Here is a 15,386-nt window from a genome sequence, read left to right on the forward strand (position 1 = left end):
TCCAGAGCACTGTACTAAGCGCTTGGGAATGTCCAAGACAACAGACCCGGCCCCCCAAGGAGTTTCAGTCTAGAGGAAAGAGCCCCGGGTTTGGGAGTTCAGTCGTATTTATTTATTGAGCGCTTACTGCGTGCAGAGCCAGAGGACCTAGGCTCCCAATCCCACCCCTTGTTTGCTGTGTGACCTCGGGCAAGTCAATCAATCAATTAATCAATCAATCATATTTATTGAGAGCTTACTGTGTGCAGAGCACTGGACTAAACGCTTGGGAAGTCCAAGTTGGCAACATATAGAGACAGTCCCTACCCAACAGTGGGCTCACAGTCTAGAAGGGGGAGGCAGAGAACAAAACCAAACATACTAACAAAATAAAATAAATAGAATAGATATGTACAAGTAAAATAAATCATCATCATCAATTGTATTTATTGAGCGCTTACTGTGTGCAGAGCACTGTACTAAGCGCTTGGGAAGTACAAGGTGGCAACGTATAGAGACAGTCCCTACCCAACAGTGGGCTCGCAGTCTAGAAGGGGGAGACAGAACAAAACCAAACATACTAACAAAATAAAATAAATAGAATAGATATGTACAAGTAAAATAAATCAATCAATAAATAGAGTTATAAATATGTACAAACATATATCCATATATACAGGTGCTGTGGGGAAGGGAAGGAGGTAAGATGGGGGGGGATGGAGAGGGGGACGAGGGGGAGAGGAAGGAAGGGGCTCAGTCTGGGAAGGCCTCCTGGAGGAGGTGAGCGCTCAGTAGGGCCTTGAAGGAAGTGAAGTCGCTTCTCTGGACCTCAGTTTCCTTCTCTGTAAAATGGGGATGTGGGGCACCTTTTTTTTTTTTTTTTAATTATTCTGTGCCAAGCACCGTTCTTAGCGCTGGGGTTGGAGGGGCGGGGGATAGAAGGTGATGAGGTTGTCCCACATGGGGCTCACAGTCTTAATCCCCATTTTATAGATGAGGTCACCGAGGCTCAGAGAAGTTGTGACTTGCCCAAGGCCCCAGCGCTTAATACAGTGTTGGGCACGGAATTATTGCTTCACAAATTCCACTGTTATTAGTGGGGGAGGTCGGTATTAAAATAAATGATCAATAGGAGAAGCTGCAGAGCATCAGGTTATACTTAACAGTGCTTGGCACGTAGTAAGCGCTTAACAAATACTGTCATTATCATTAATCAGTCAGTCGTATTTATTGAGCGCTTACTGTGTGCAGAGCACTGTACTAAGCGTTCATTATTATTATTTTATCCTTGAAATCCACATCCAAGAGGTCTTCCCTGTCGGCACCCTCCTTTCCTCTTCTCCCACTCCCAGAAGCGGCGTGGCTCCGTGGAAAGAGCCCGGGCTCCAATCCCGGCTCCGCCACTTGCCGGCTGGGTGACTTGGGGCCAGTTGCTTAACGTCTCTGGGCCTCCGTGACCTCATCTGTAACTGATCACCTGATCAATCAATCAATCAATCATATTTATTGAGCGCTTACTGTGTGCAGAGCACCGTACTAAGCGCTTGGGAAGTACAAGTTGGCAACATCTAGAGCCTGATCAGGACAGCCTGATCACCTTGTAACCTGTCCGGCGCTTAGAACAGTGCTTTGCACATAGTAAGCGCTTAATAAATGCCATCATTATTATTTATTATTCTGCATCGCCCTGACTTGCTCCCTTTATTCATCCCCTCTCCTCTCCCCCACCTCATTTATGTATGTATCGGTCATTTTATTGATTTATATTAATGTCTGCCTCCCCCTCTAGACTGTAATCTCCTTGTGGACAGGGATCAATCAATCAATCGTATTTATTGAGCGCTTACTGTGTGCGGAGCACTGTGCTAAGCGCTTGGGAAGTCCAAGTTGGCAACATATAGAGACAGTCCCCACCCAACAGTGGGCTTACAGTCTAAAAGGGATGTGTCTGTTTATTGTTGTACTCCCCCCAAGCGCTTAGTAGGTGCCGTGGGGAAGGGAAGGAGGTAAGATGGGGGGGGGGGTGGAGAGAGTACACTATAACAGTACGATGAGAAGCACCGTGGCTCACTGGAAAGAGCCCGGGCTTGGGAGTCAGAGGTCATGGGTTCTAATCCTGGAACTTCGGGCAAGTCACTTCATTCCTCTGGGCCTCAATTCCCTCATCTGTAAAATGGGGATGAAGACTGTGGGACACCCTGATCACCTTGTATCAACCCCGACGCTCAGAGCGGTGCTTTGCGCACTGTAAGTGCTTGACAAATGTTATTATTATTATTATTATTGCAACAGACACACCCCCTGCCCACAGTGAGATTACAGTCTAGAGGGGAAGGCGGGCATAATGCAAATAAATATGTACGTAAGTGCTGTGGGGCTGGGAGGGAGGGCTTGTCGGGGAAGGCCTCTTGGAGGAGGTGGGCCTTTAATAGTAAGGCTTTGAATCAATCAATCGTATTTATTGAGCGCTTGCTGTGTGCAGAGCACTGGACTAAGCGCTTAGGCGGGGAGAATTGTTGTCGGATATAAAGAGGGAGGGCATTCCAGGCCGGAGGCAGGAGGTGGGCGAGAGTTCGGTGGTGAGGGGCCTTTCGTGGTGTCTCTGAACCCCGCTGCTTTCTCTTTTTCCTTTCTTCCTCCTGGGAAAGGAGTGTGATTATGAGCCGGACTCGTTCATATTTATTACTCTATTTATTTTACTTGTACATATCTATTTATTTTATTTTGTTAGTATGTTTGGTTTTGTTCCCTGTCTCCCCCTTTTAGACTGTGAGCCCGCTGTTGGGTAGGGACCGCCTCTAGATGTTGCCCACTTGGACTTCCCAAGCGCTTAGTCCAGTGCTCTGCACACAGTAAGCGCTCAATAAATACGATTGATTGATTAGGACAGCGCTCTGCTCTCTGTAAGCACTCAAGAAATGCGGTCGATTGGCGGTAAGCTCGTTATAGACAGGGAATGTGGCTGCTAATTCATTCATTCATTCAGTCGTATTTATTGAGCGCCTACAGTGTGCAGAGCACTGTAATGCTGTTGTACTGGACTCTCCCAAGCACTTAGTACAGTGAGCGACTCATAGTAAGCGCTCCAGAACCGTTGCGGGATTGATAAGGGCTGGGTTGGGTGGGTTGGGGGGCGAGTCCCGAGATAAACTTGACTGTAGACTCTCATTCATTCATTCAGTCGTATTTATTGAGCGCTTACGGTGTGCAGAGGGCTGTGCTAAGCGCTTGGAAAGTAGAGTTCAGCAACAGAGACGGTGAGAAGCAGCGTGGCTCAGTGGAAAGAGCCCGGGCTTTGGAGTCAGAGGTTGTGGGTTCAAATCCCGGCTCTGCCAGTTGGCAGCCGGGTGACTTTGGGCAAGTCACTTCACTTGTCTGGGCCTCAGTTCCCTCATCTGGAAAATGGGGGTGAAGACTGTGAGCCCCACGAGGGACAACCCCAGCGCTTAGAACGGTGCTTTGCACATAGTAAGCGCTTAATAAATGCCATCATTATTATTATAATCCCTGCACACAGCGGGCTCACGGTCTTGAAGGGGGGAGACAGACATCAAAACAAGTAAATGGACATCAATAGCATCAATATAAATAACTGGAATTAGATATATATGCATTCAATCGTATTTATTGAGTGCTTACTGTGTGCAGAGCACTGTACTAAGCGCTTGGGAAGTACAGGTTGGCAACATATAGAGACGGTCCCTTCCCAACAGTGGGCTCCCAGTCTAGAAGGTCAGGGATTGTGCCCGCCGCCTCCACTGTACTGCATTTTCCCAAGCGCTTAATACAGTGCCCTGCACGCAGTAGGCGTTCAACATACTCCTCGTGGGCGGGGATTGCCCCTACTGACTATTGGTTTTTATTAAGCGCTTACTCTGTCCAGTCTCTAATAATAATAATAATAATGATGGCATTTGTTAAGCGCTTACTATGTGCAAAGCACTGTTCTAAGCCCTGGGGAGGTTACAAGGTGATCAAGTTGTCCCAAGTGGGTGGCTCACAGTCTTCATCCCCATTTTTCAGATGAGGGAACTGAGGCCCTGAGAAGTGAAGTGACTTGCGCAAAGTCACACAGCTGACAGCTGGTGGAGCTGGGATTCGAACCCACGACCTCTGGCTCCAAGGCCCGGGCTCTTTCCACTGAGCCACATTGGACTCAGCCCCTGTCCCACGTGGGGCTCAGTCTTAATCCCCGTTTTACAGATGAGGGAACTGAGGCCCAGATAAGTGACTTCTTGTTTTTCATAATAATAATAATAACAATAATAATAATAATAATAATAATGATGGTGTTTATTAAGCGCTTACTATGTGCAAAGCACTGTTCTAAGCACCGGGGGGATACAAGGTGATCAGATTGTCCCACAGGGGGCTCACAGTCTTAATTCCCATTTTACAGATGAGGGAACTGAGGCCCAGAGAAGTGAAGTGACTTGCCCAAAATCACCCAGCTGACAGTTGGTGGTCGGCATTTGAACCCATGACCTCTGACTCCAAAGCCCGGGCTCTTTCCACTGAGCCACATTGGACTCAGCCCCTGTCCCACGTGGGGCTCAGTCTTAATCCCCATTTTACAGATGAGGGAACCGAGGCCCAGATAAGTGACTTCTTGTTTTTCATCAATCAATCAATCAATCGTATTTATTGAGCGCTTACTGTGTGCAGAGCACTGTACTAAGCGCTTGGGAAGTCCAAGTTGGCAGCATATAGAGACGGTCCCTACCCAACAGTGGGCTCACAGTCTAAAAGGGGGAGACAGAGAACAAAACCAAACATCCTAACAAAATAAAATAAATAGAATAGATAGGTACAAGTAAAATAATATTGAAGCACTTAATAAGAAAAATACTAATAATTGTGGTATCGGTTAAGCGCTTACTCTGGGCCTGGCACTGTTCTGATTGCTGGTGGAGATAAAAGGTTATCAGGTAGACACAGTCCACGTTCCACGTGGGGCTCGCGCTCATTTTCCAGTTGAGGGAACCGAGGCCCGGTAAAGTGACTTCATTCATTCATTCGTATTTATTGAGCGCTTCCTGTGTGCAGAGCACTGTACTAAGCGCTTGGGAAGTACAAGTCGGCAACATATAGTAGACACCCAGCAGACTGTCTTCCCTGGGTCGCGGCACGTGGGGATGTTGGGGCTGGACGTCCCCTCAGGGCTTGGCGCTCCCCTCTCCGCCCCTTGGCTGGTGGTATTCATTCATTCAATCGTATTTATTGAGTGCTTACTGTGTGCAGAGCACTGTACTAAGCACTTGGGAAGTCCAAGTTGGCAACATAGACGGTCCCTACCCAACAGCGGGCTCACCGTCTAGAATATTGACTGAGCATCTAACACGGTGCCATGCACACAGGAGCTCAGTACATGAGCGTGGCTCAGTGGAAAGAGCCCGGGCTTTGGAGTCAGAGGTCATGGGTTTGAATTCCGGCTCTGCCAACTGTCAGCTGGGTGACTCTGGGCAGGTCACTTCACTTCTCTGGGCCTCAGTTACCTCATCTGTAAAATGGGGATTAAAAATGTGAGCTCCCCATGGGACAACCTGATCACCTTGTAACCGCCCCAGCGCTTCGAAAAGTGCTTGGCGCACAGTAAGCACTTAACAAATGCCATCATTATGATTATTAACTGTCAGCTGTGTGACTTTGGGTGAGTCACTTCACTTCTCTGTGCCTCAGTGACCTCATCTGTAAAATGGGGATGAAGACAGTGAGCCCCCCATGGGACAACCTGATCCCCTTGTAACCTCCCCAGCGCCTAGAACAGTGCTTGGCGCATAGTAAGCACTTAATAAATGCCATCATTATTATTATTAACTGTCAGCTGTGTGACTTTGGGCGAGTCACTTCACTTCTCTGTGCCTCAGTGACCTCATCTGTAAAATGGGGATGAAAACTGTGAGCCCCCCGTGGGACAACCTGATCCCCTTGTAACCTCCCCAGCGCTTAGAACAGTGCTTGGTGCATAGTAAGCACTTAATAAATGCCATCATTATTATTATTATTGCTTGGCAAATAGCGCATAATAAATGCCATCGTTATTGTTGTTATCATTTTTGCCGATTTGTACTTCCCAAGCGCTAGGTACAGTGCCCTGCGCGCCGTAAGCGCTCAGTAAAAGCAATTGAATGCATGAAAAATCGGTAGTTCATTCACTCAGGCGTGTTTATTGCGCGCTTTCGGCGGGCAGAGCGCTGTCCTAAGCACTCGGAAAGTACAATTCAGGTCAGTTCTCAGCGGACAGTGTGAAATTGGGATTGGGAAAGTCGCTGGCAGAGACCTCAAATAGCCGAGCCCGGAACGCCCTTGAGCGGATAAAAAAAGAGGTCGAATTTTTCTGAAGAAAGAACAGAACCATGTGAGTTTGAAACCCAGGAGCCTTAGGCCTCATGTGGGCCAGGGACTGCGTCTAACCTGATAATTATTCATTCCATCGTATTTATTGAGCGCTTACTGTGTGCAGAGCACTGTACTAAGCGCTTGGGAAGTCCAAGTTGGCAACATAGAGAGATGGTCCCTACCCAACAGCAGGCTCACAGTCTAGAAGGGGAGTCTAGAAGGGGATAATAATAATAATAATGGTATTTATCAAGACGGTCCCTACCCAACATTCATTCATTCATTCAATCGTATTTATTGAGCGCTTACTGTGTGCAGAGCACTGGACTAAGCGCTTGGGAAGTCCAAGTTGGCAACATAGAGAGACGGTCCCTACCCAGTGGCGGGCTCACAGTCTAGAAGGGGATAATAATAATAATAATAATAATGGCATTTATCAAGCACTTACTATGTGCCAAACACTGTTCTCAGAGATTCAAGTCAGATTTCTGCCTCCTTGATAATGTGGTTTATTTGCAGGTCCCTGGGGAATCCTCCCTCCAGGGCCTGATTCATTCAATCGTATTTATTGAGCGCTTACTGTGTGCAGAGCACTGGACTAAGCGCCTTGGGAAGTCCAAGTTGGCAACATAGAGAGACGGTCCCTACCCAACATTCATTCATTCATTCAATCGTATTTATTGAGCGCTCACTGTGTGCAGAGCACTGGACTAAGCGCTTGGGAAGTCCAAGTTGGCAACAGAGAGAGACGGTCCCTACCCAACAGCGGGCTCACAGTCTAGAAGGGGGGTCTAGAAGGGGATAATAGTTATAATAATAATGGCATTTATCAGGCACTTACTATGTGCCAAGCACTGTTCTCAGAGATTCAAGTCGAGTTTCTGCCTCCTTGAGAACGTGGCTTATTTGCGGGTCCCTGGGGAATCCTCCCTCCAGGGCCTGATTCATTCAATCGTATTTATTGAGCGCTTACTGTGTGCAGGACACTGGACTAAGCGCTTGGGAAGTCCAAGTTGGCAACAGAGAGAGACGGTCCCTACCCAACAGCGGGCTCACAGTCTAGAAGGGGAGTCTAGAAGGGGATAATAATAATAGTAATGGCATTTATCAAGCACTTACTATGTGCCACGCACTGTCCTCAGGGATTCAAATCGGGTTTCTGCCTCCTTGAGTATGTGGTTTATTTGCAGGTTCCTGGGGAATCCTCCCTCCAGGGCCTGATTCATTCAGTTATATTTATTGAGCGCTTACTGTGTGCAGGGCACTGGACTAAGCGCTTTGGGAAGTCCAAGTTGGCAACATAGACGGTCCCTACCCAACATTCATTCATTCAATCGTATTTATTGAGCGCTTACTGTGTGCACAGCACTGGACTAAGCACTTGGGAAGTCCAAGTTGGCAACATAGAGAGACGGTCCCTACCCAACAGTGGGCTCACAGTCCAGAAGGGGAGTCTAGAAGGGGATAATAATAATAATAATGGCATTTATCAAGTGCTTACTCTGTGCCAAGCACTGTCCTCAGGGATTCAAGTGGGGTTTCTGCCTCCTTGATAACGTGGCTTATTTGCGGGTCCCTGGGGAATCCTCCCTCCAGGGCCTGATTCATTCAATCGTATTTATTGAGCGCTTACTGTGTGCAGAGCACTGGACTAAACGCTTGGGAAGTCCAAGTTGGCAACATAGAGAGACGGTCCCTACGCAACAGCGGGCTCACAGTCCAGAAGGGGAGTCTAGAAGGGGATAATAATAATAATAATAATAATAATAATAATGGCATTTATCAAGTGCTTACTATGTGCCAAGTACTGTCCTCAGGGATTCAAGTGGGGTTTCTGCCTCCTTGAGAACGTGGCTTATTTGCAGGTCGCTGGGGAATCCTCCCTCCAGGGCCTGATTCATTCAATCATATTTATTGAGCGCTTACTGTGTGCAGAGCACTGGACTAAGCGCCTTGGGAAGTCCAAGTTGGCAACATAGAGAGACGGTCCCTACCCAACAGTCATTCATTCATTCAATCGTATTTATTGAGCGCCTACTGTGTGCAGAGCACTGGACTAAGCGCTTGGGAAGTCCAAGTTGGCAACATAGAGAGATGGTCCCTACCCAACAGCTGGCTCACAGTCTAGAAGGAGAGTCTAGAAGGGGATAATAATAATAGTAATGGCATTTATCAAGCGCTTACTATGTGCCAAGTACTGTCCTCAGGGATTCAAGTCGGGTTTCTGCCTCCTTGAGAATGTGGCTTATTTGCAGGTCGCTGGGGAATCCTCCCTCCAGGGCCTGATTCATTCAGTCGTATTTATTGAGCGCTTACTGTGTGCAGAGCACTGGACTAAGCGCTTTGGGAAGTCCAAGTTGGCAACATATAGAGAGGGTCCCTACCCAACATTCATTCATTCATTCAATCGTGTTTATTGAGCGCTTACTGTGTGCAGAGCACTGTACTAAGCGCTTTGGGAAGTCCAAGTTGGCAACATAGAGAGATGGTCCCTACCCAACAGCGGGTTCACAGTCTAGAAGGGGAGTCTAGAAGGGGATAATAATAATAATAATAGCATTTATCAAGCGCTTACTATGTGCTAAGTACTGTTCTCAGGAGTTTCTGCCTCCTTGAGAACGTGGCTTATTTGCGGGTCCCTGGGGAATCCTCCCTCCAGGGCCTGATTCATTCAGTCGTATTTATTGAGCGCTTACTGTGTGCAGAGCACTGGACTAAGCGCCTTGGGAAGTCCAAGTTGGCAACATAGAGAGACAGTCCCTACCCAACAGCGGGCTCACAGTCTAGAAGGGGGAGACAGACAACAAAACCAAACATATTAACAAAATAAAATAAATAGAATAAATATGTACAAATAATGATGATATTTGTTAAGCGCTTACTATGGGCCAAACACTGTTTTAAGCTCTGGGGTAGATGAGATAATTTAACGATGGTATTTAAGTGCTTACTATGTGCCAAGCCCTTTTTTAAGCACTGGGGTAGATACGAGATAAATTAATGACGGTTTTTGTTAAGCACTGCTTTAAGCACGGGGGAGACAGTGGAAAGAGCCCGGAGTCAGAGGTCATGGGTTCTAATCTCGCCTCTGCCACTTGCCAGCTGTGTGACTTTGGGCAAGTCACTCCACTTCTCTGGGCCTCAGTGACCTCCTCTGGAAAATGGGGAGGAAGACTGTGAGCCCCCCATGGGGCAACCCGATCACCTTGTAACCTCCCCAGCGCTTAGGACAGTGCACGTAGTAAGCGCTTAATAAATGCCGTTATTATAAGGTTCACGGATTTCATTCCCGTTTTCCAGATGAGGGAACTGAGGCCCAGAGCGGCGAGGTGACTCGCCCGCCCGAGGTCACAGGGCAGACAAGTGGATTAGAACTCAATCAATCAATCGTATTTATTGAGCGCTTACTGTGTGCAGAGCACTGTACTAAGCGCTTGGGAAGTACAAATTGGCAACATATAGAGACGGTCACTACCCAACATTGGGCTCACAGTCTAAAAGACGTTCTAAAAAACTCAAGCCGTTCCCGCCGCGAAACCGGCCCAGCGTCCCCCACCCGGTAAGCGCTCAGTACGCGGCGTGAACTGACTGAGCGCCCCCCAACCCCCCCGCTGTCCCCACCCTGCAGGTGATTGGTGGTGGACGCCCCCCGGCCCGGGTCACGATGGCGCAGCGGGCCGGCCTGGAAGACCCCGAGCGCTACCTCTTCGTGGACCGGGCGGTCATCTACAACCCGGCCACGCAGGCCGACTGGACGGCCAAGAAGCTGGTGTGGATCCCGTCGGAGCGGCACGGGTTCGAGGCGGCCTGCGTCAAGGAGGAGCGGGGCGACGAGGTGGCCGTGGAGCTGGCCGAGAACGGCAAGAAGGCCCTGGTCAACAAGGACGACATCCAGAAGATGAACCCGCCCAAGTTCTCCAAGGTGGAAGACATGGCCGAGCTCACCTGCCTCAACGAAGCGTCCGTCCTGCACAACCTGAAGGACCGCTACTACTCGGGCCTCATCTACGTAAGCCGGAGCGCGGCCCCGTCCCTCCGTCCTGCCTTGGGGGGAGTCCGGACCGGTCATTTATTTCCGTTTCGCTCACTCGGTCGTGTTTCCTGGGAAGAGACGCGGCGTGGCTTGGTGGAAAGAACACGGGCTTTTGAGTCAGAGGTCATAGGTTCATTCGTTCATCCATTCGATCGTATTTATTGAGCGCTTACTGTGTGCAGAGCACTGGACTAAGCGCTTGAGAAGTCCAAGTTGGCAACATACAGAGACGGTCCCTACCCAACATTCATTCATTCAATCGTATTGATTGAGTGCTACTACTCGGGCCTCATCTACGTAAGCCGTAGCGTGGCCCCGTCCTGCCTTGGGGGCCGTCCGGACCGGTCATTTAATTCCGTTTTGCTCACTCGGTCGTATTTCCTGGGAAGAGACGCGGCGTGGCTCAGTGGAAAGGACACGGGCTTTTGAGTCAGGTCATAGGTTCATTCGTTCATCCATTCGGTCGTATTTATTGAGCGCTTACTGAGTGCAGAGCACTGGACTAAGCGCTTGGGAAGTCCAAGTTGGCAACTTATAGAGACGGTCCCTACCCAACATTCATTCATTCATTCATTCGATCGTATTTATTGAGCGCTTACTGTGTGCAGAGCACTGGACTAAGCGCTTGGGAAGTCCAAGTTGGCAACGTATAGAGACAGTCCCTAGCCAACATTCATTCATTCATTCAATTGTATTTATTGAGCGCTTCTACTCGGGCCTCATTTACGTAAGCTGTAGCGCGGCCCCGTCCCGCCGTCCTGCCTTGGGGGGCATCCGGACCGGTCATTTATTTCCGTTTCGTTCATTCAGTCGCATTTCCTGGGAAGATATGCAGCGTGGCTCAGTGGAAAGAACACGGGCTTGGCAGTCAGAGGTCATAGGTTCATTCGTTCATCCATTCGATCGTATCTATTGAGCGCTTACTGTGTGCAGAGCACTGGACTAAGCGCTTGGGAAGTCCAAGTTGGCAACATATAGAGACGGTCCCTACCCAACATTCATTCATTCATTCGATCGTATTTACTGAGCGCTTACTGTGTGCAGAGCACTGGACTAAGCGCTTGGGAAGTCCAAGTTGGCAACATATAGAGACGGTCCCTACCCAACATTCATTCATTCAGTCGTATTTATTGAGCGCTAGTACTCGGGCCTCATTTACGTAAGCCGTAGCGCGGCCCCGTCCCGCCGTCCTGCCTTGGGCGGCGTCCGGACCGGTCATTTAATTCCGTTTTGCTCACTCGGTCGTATTTCCTGGGAAGAGACGCGGCGTGGCTCAGTGGAAAGGACACGGGCTTTTGAGTCAGGTCATAGGTTCATTTCTTCATCCATTCGATCGTATTTATTGAGCGCTTACTGAGTGCAGAGCACTGGACTAAGCGCTTGGGAAGTCCAAGTTGGCAACTTATAGAGACGGTCCCTACCCAACATTCATTCATTCAATCGTATTTATTGAGCGCTACTACTCGGGCCTCATCTACATAAGCCGTAGCGCGGCCCCGTCCCGCCGTCCTGCCTTGGGGGGCGTCCGGACCCGTCATTTATTTCCGTTTCGCTCACTCGGTCGTGTTTCCTGGGAAGAGACGCGGCATGGCTCAGTGGGAAGAACATGGGCTTTTGATTCAGAGGTCATAGGTTCATTCGTTCATCCATTCGATCGTATTTATTGAGCGCTTACTGTGTGCAGAGCACTGGACTAAGCGCTTGGGAAGTCCAAATTGGCAACGTATAGAGACAGTCCCTACCCAACATTCATTCATTCATTCAATCGTATTTATTGAGCGCTACTACTCGGGCCTCATCTACGTAAGCCGGAGCGCGGCCCCGTCCCGCCGTCCTTCCTTGCGGGGCGTCGGGACCGGTCATTTATTTCCGTTTTGCTCACTCGGTCGTATTTCCTGGGAAGAGACGCGGCGTGGCTCAGTGGAAAGAACACGGGCTTGGCAGTCAGAGGTCATAGGTTCATTCGTTCATCCATTCGATCGTATCTATTGAGCACTTACTGTGTGCAGAGCACTGGACTAAGCGCTTGGGAAGTCCAAGTTGGCAACATATAGAGACGGTCCCTACCCAACATTCATTCATTCATTCGATCGTATTTATTGAGCGCTTACTGTGTGCACAGCACTGGACTAAGCGCTTGAGAAGTCCAAGTTGGCAACTTATAGAGACGGTCCCTACCCAACATTCATTCATTCATTCGATCGTATTTATTGAGCACTTACTGTGTGCAGAGCACTGGACTAAGCGCTTGGGAAGTCCAAGTTGGCAACGTATAGAGACGGTCCCTACCCAACATTCATTCATTCAGTTGTATTCATTGAGCGCTACTACTCGGGCCTCATCTATGTAAGCCGGAGCGCGGCCCTGTCCCGCCGTCCTGTGTTGGGCAGCGTCGGGACCGGTCATTTATTTCCGTTCCACTCGCTCAGTCGTATTTCCTGGGAAGAGACGCGCGTGGCTCAGTGGAAAGAACACAGGCTTGGCAGTCAGAGGTCATAGGTTCATTCGTTCATCCATTCGATCGTATTTATTGAGCACTTACTGAGTGCAGAGCACTGGACTAAGAGCTTGGGAAGTCCAAGTTGGCAACTTATAGAGACGGTCCCTACCCAACATTCATTCATTCATTCATTCGATCGTATTTACTGAGCGCTTACTGTGTGCAGAGCACTGGACTAAGCGCTTGGGAAGTCCAAGTTGGCAACATATAGAGACGGTCCCTACCCAACATTCATTCATTCATTCGATCGTATTCATTGAGCGCTTACTGTGTGCAGAGCACTGGACTAAGCTCTTGGGAAGTCCAAGTTGGCAACATATAGAGACAGTCCCTACCCAACATTCATTCATTCATTCGATCGTATTTATTGAGCGCTTACTGTGTGCAGAGCACTGGACTAAGCGCTTGGGAAGTCCAAGTTGGCAACATATAGAGACGGTCCCTACCCAACATTCATTCATTCAATCGTATTTATTGAGCGCTACTACTCGGGCCTCATCTATGTAAGCCGGAGCGCGGCCCCGTCCCGCCATCCTGCCTTGGGGGGAGTCCAGACCGGTCATTTATTTCCGTTTTGCTCATTCGGTCGTGTTTTCTGGGAAGAGACGCGGCGTGGCTCAGTGGAAAGAACACGGGCTTGGCAGTCAGAGGTCATAGGTTCATTCGTTCATCCATTCGAGCCTATCTATTGAGCGCTTACTGTGTGCAGAGCACTGGACTAAGTGCTTGGGAAGTCCAAGTTGGCGACATATAGAGACGGTCCCTACCCAACATTCAATCAATCAATCGTGTTTATCGAGCTCTTACTGTGTGCAGAGCACTGGACTAAGCGCTTGGGAAGTCCAAGTTGGCAACATATAGAGACGGTCCCTACCCAACATTCAATCAATCAATCGTATTTATCGAGCGCTTACTGTGTGCAGAGCACTGGACTAAGCGCTTGGGAAGTCCAAGTTGGCAACATATAGAGACGGTCCCTACCCAACATTCAATCAATCAATCGTATTTATCGAGCGCTTACTGTGTGCAGAGCACTGGACTAAGCGCTTGGGAAGTCCAAGTTGGCAACATCTAGAGACGGTCCCTACCCGACAGCGGGCTCACAGTCTAGAAGGGGGAAACAGAGAACAGAACAAAACATATTAACAAAATATAATAAATAGAATAGATAGGTACAAGTAAAATAAATAGAGTAATAAATCCATACAAACATATATACATATATCCAGGTGCTGTGGGGAAGGGAAGGAGGTAAGATGGGGGGGATGGAGAGCGGGACGAGGGGGAGAGGAAGGAAGGGGCGGGACGGGCGAGGACGAGGCCTGGTGAGGAGGTGAGCGGTGGCAGAGGAGCGGAGGGTGCGGGCTGCGATGGAGAAGGACAGAAGGGAGGGGAGGGAGGACGGGGGCCAGGGGATGGATGGATGGACAGCCTGGAAGCCCGGAGTGAGGAGTTTTGGCCTGACAAATGCCATCATTATTATTACTATTAGTAAGCACTTAAGTACCACAGTTATTATCATCATTATTATGAGCTTGAATGACCTCCAGGGCTTGGAGCAGTGGCTCAGTGGAAAGAGCCCGGGCTTTGGAGTCCAAGGTCACGGGCTCAAATCGCGGCTCCGGCACTCGTCAGCTGGGTGACTTTGGGCAAGTCCCGTCACTTCTCTGGGCCTCAGTTCCCTCATCTGTCAAATGGGGATAATAATAATAATAATGATGGCATTTATTAAGCGCTTACTAGGTGCACAGCACTGTTCTAAGCGCTGGGGGGAATACAAGGTGATCAGGTTGTCCCACGGGGGCTCCCAGTCTTCATCCCCATTTTCCAGAGGAGGGGACTGAGGCCCAGAGAAGTGAAGTGACTTGCCCAAAGTCACACAGCGGACAAGTGGCGGAGCCGGGATTCGAACCCATGACCTCTGACTCCAAAGCCCGGGCTCTTTCCGCTGAGCCACGCTGCTTCTCTTCTGTGCTGGGGATGAAGACTGTGAGCCCCCAGTGGGACAACCTGATCACCTTGTAACCTCCCCAGAGCTTAGAACAGCTGTGCATATAGTAAGCGCTTAATAAATGCCATCATCATCATCATTATTATATATATTAATAATACAAATATTATATTATTTAATATGATTTATTATATATTATATTATTTATATTATATAAAAATTATATATTATTAACAGTGCTTTGCACACAGTAAGCGCTCAGCGCTTAGAACAGTGCTTGGCACGTAGTAAGTGCTTGACAAATACCATCCTCATTAAATAAGATTGAAAGAATGAACCGATACCCTTGAAAAAGGAATGATGAACCCCTCTGGAAGATGCATAAGGGAAATAGAAGGGTGATAGGGCGCTCTTTCCTAAAAATAAATAATTATGGTATTTGTTAAGCACGTATTCATTCAGTCCTATTTATTGAGTGCTTACTGTGTGCAGAGCACTGTACTAAGCGCTTGGGATGTCCAAGTCGGCGACATATAGAGACGGTCCCTACCCAACAGCGGGCTCACAGTCTGGAAGACACTTTC

General features: G+C 48.8%; 1 protein-coding gene across 4 annotated transcripts in view; it reads left to right on the forward strand.

Annotated features, from left to right (window-relative positions):
• The window catches only part of MYH10 (myosin heavy chain 10), a 190,592-nt gene that overhangs the window by 12,090 nt on the left and 163,116 nt on the right, over positions 1-15,386 (forward strand). For all 4 annotated transcript variants that reach the window (XM_038749864.1, XM_038749866.1, XM_038749865.1 and 1 more), the window contains exon 2: positions 9,947-10,327. In XM_038749864.1, coding sequence (XP_038605792.1) covers positions 9,983-10,327 — 345 coding nt within the window. In that variant the 5' untranslated portion in view covers positions 9,947-9,982. The remainder of the gene's footprint in view (positions 1-9,946; positions 10,328-15,386) is intronic.

Source organism: Tachyglossus aculeatus, chromosome 8 (assembly GCF_015852505.1).
Source record: "Tachyglossus aculeatus isolate mTacAcu1 chromosome 8, mTacAcu1.pri, whole genome shotgun sequence".
NCBI classification, from domain to species: Eukaryota; Metazoa; Chordata; class Mammalia; order Monotremata; family Tachyglossidae; genus Tachyglossus; species Tachyglossus aculeatus.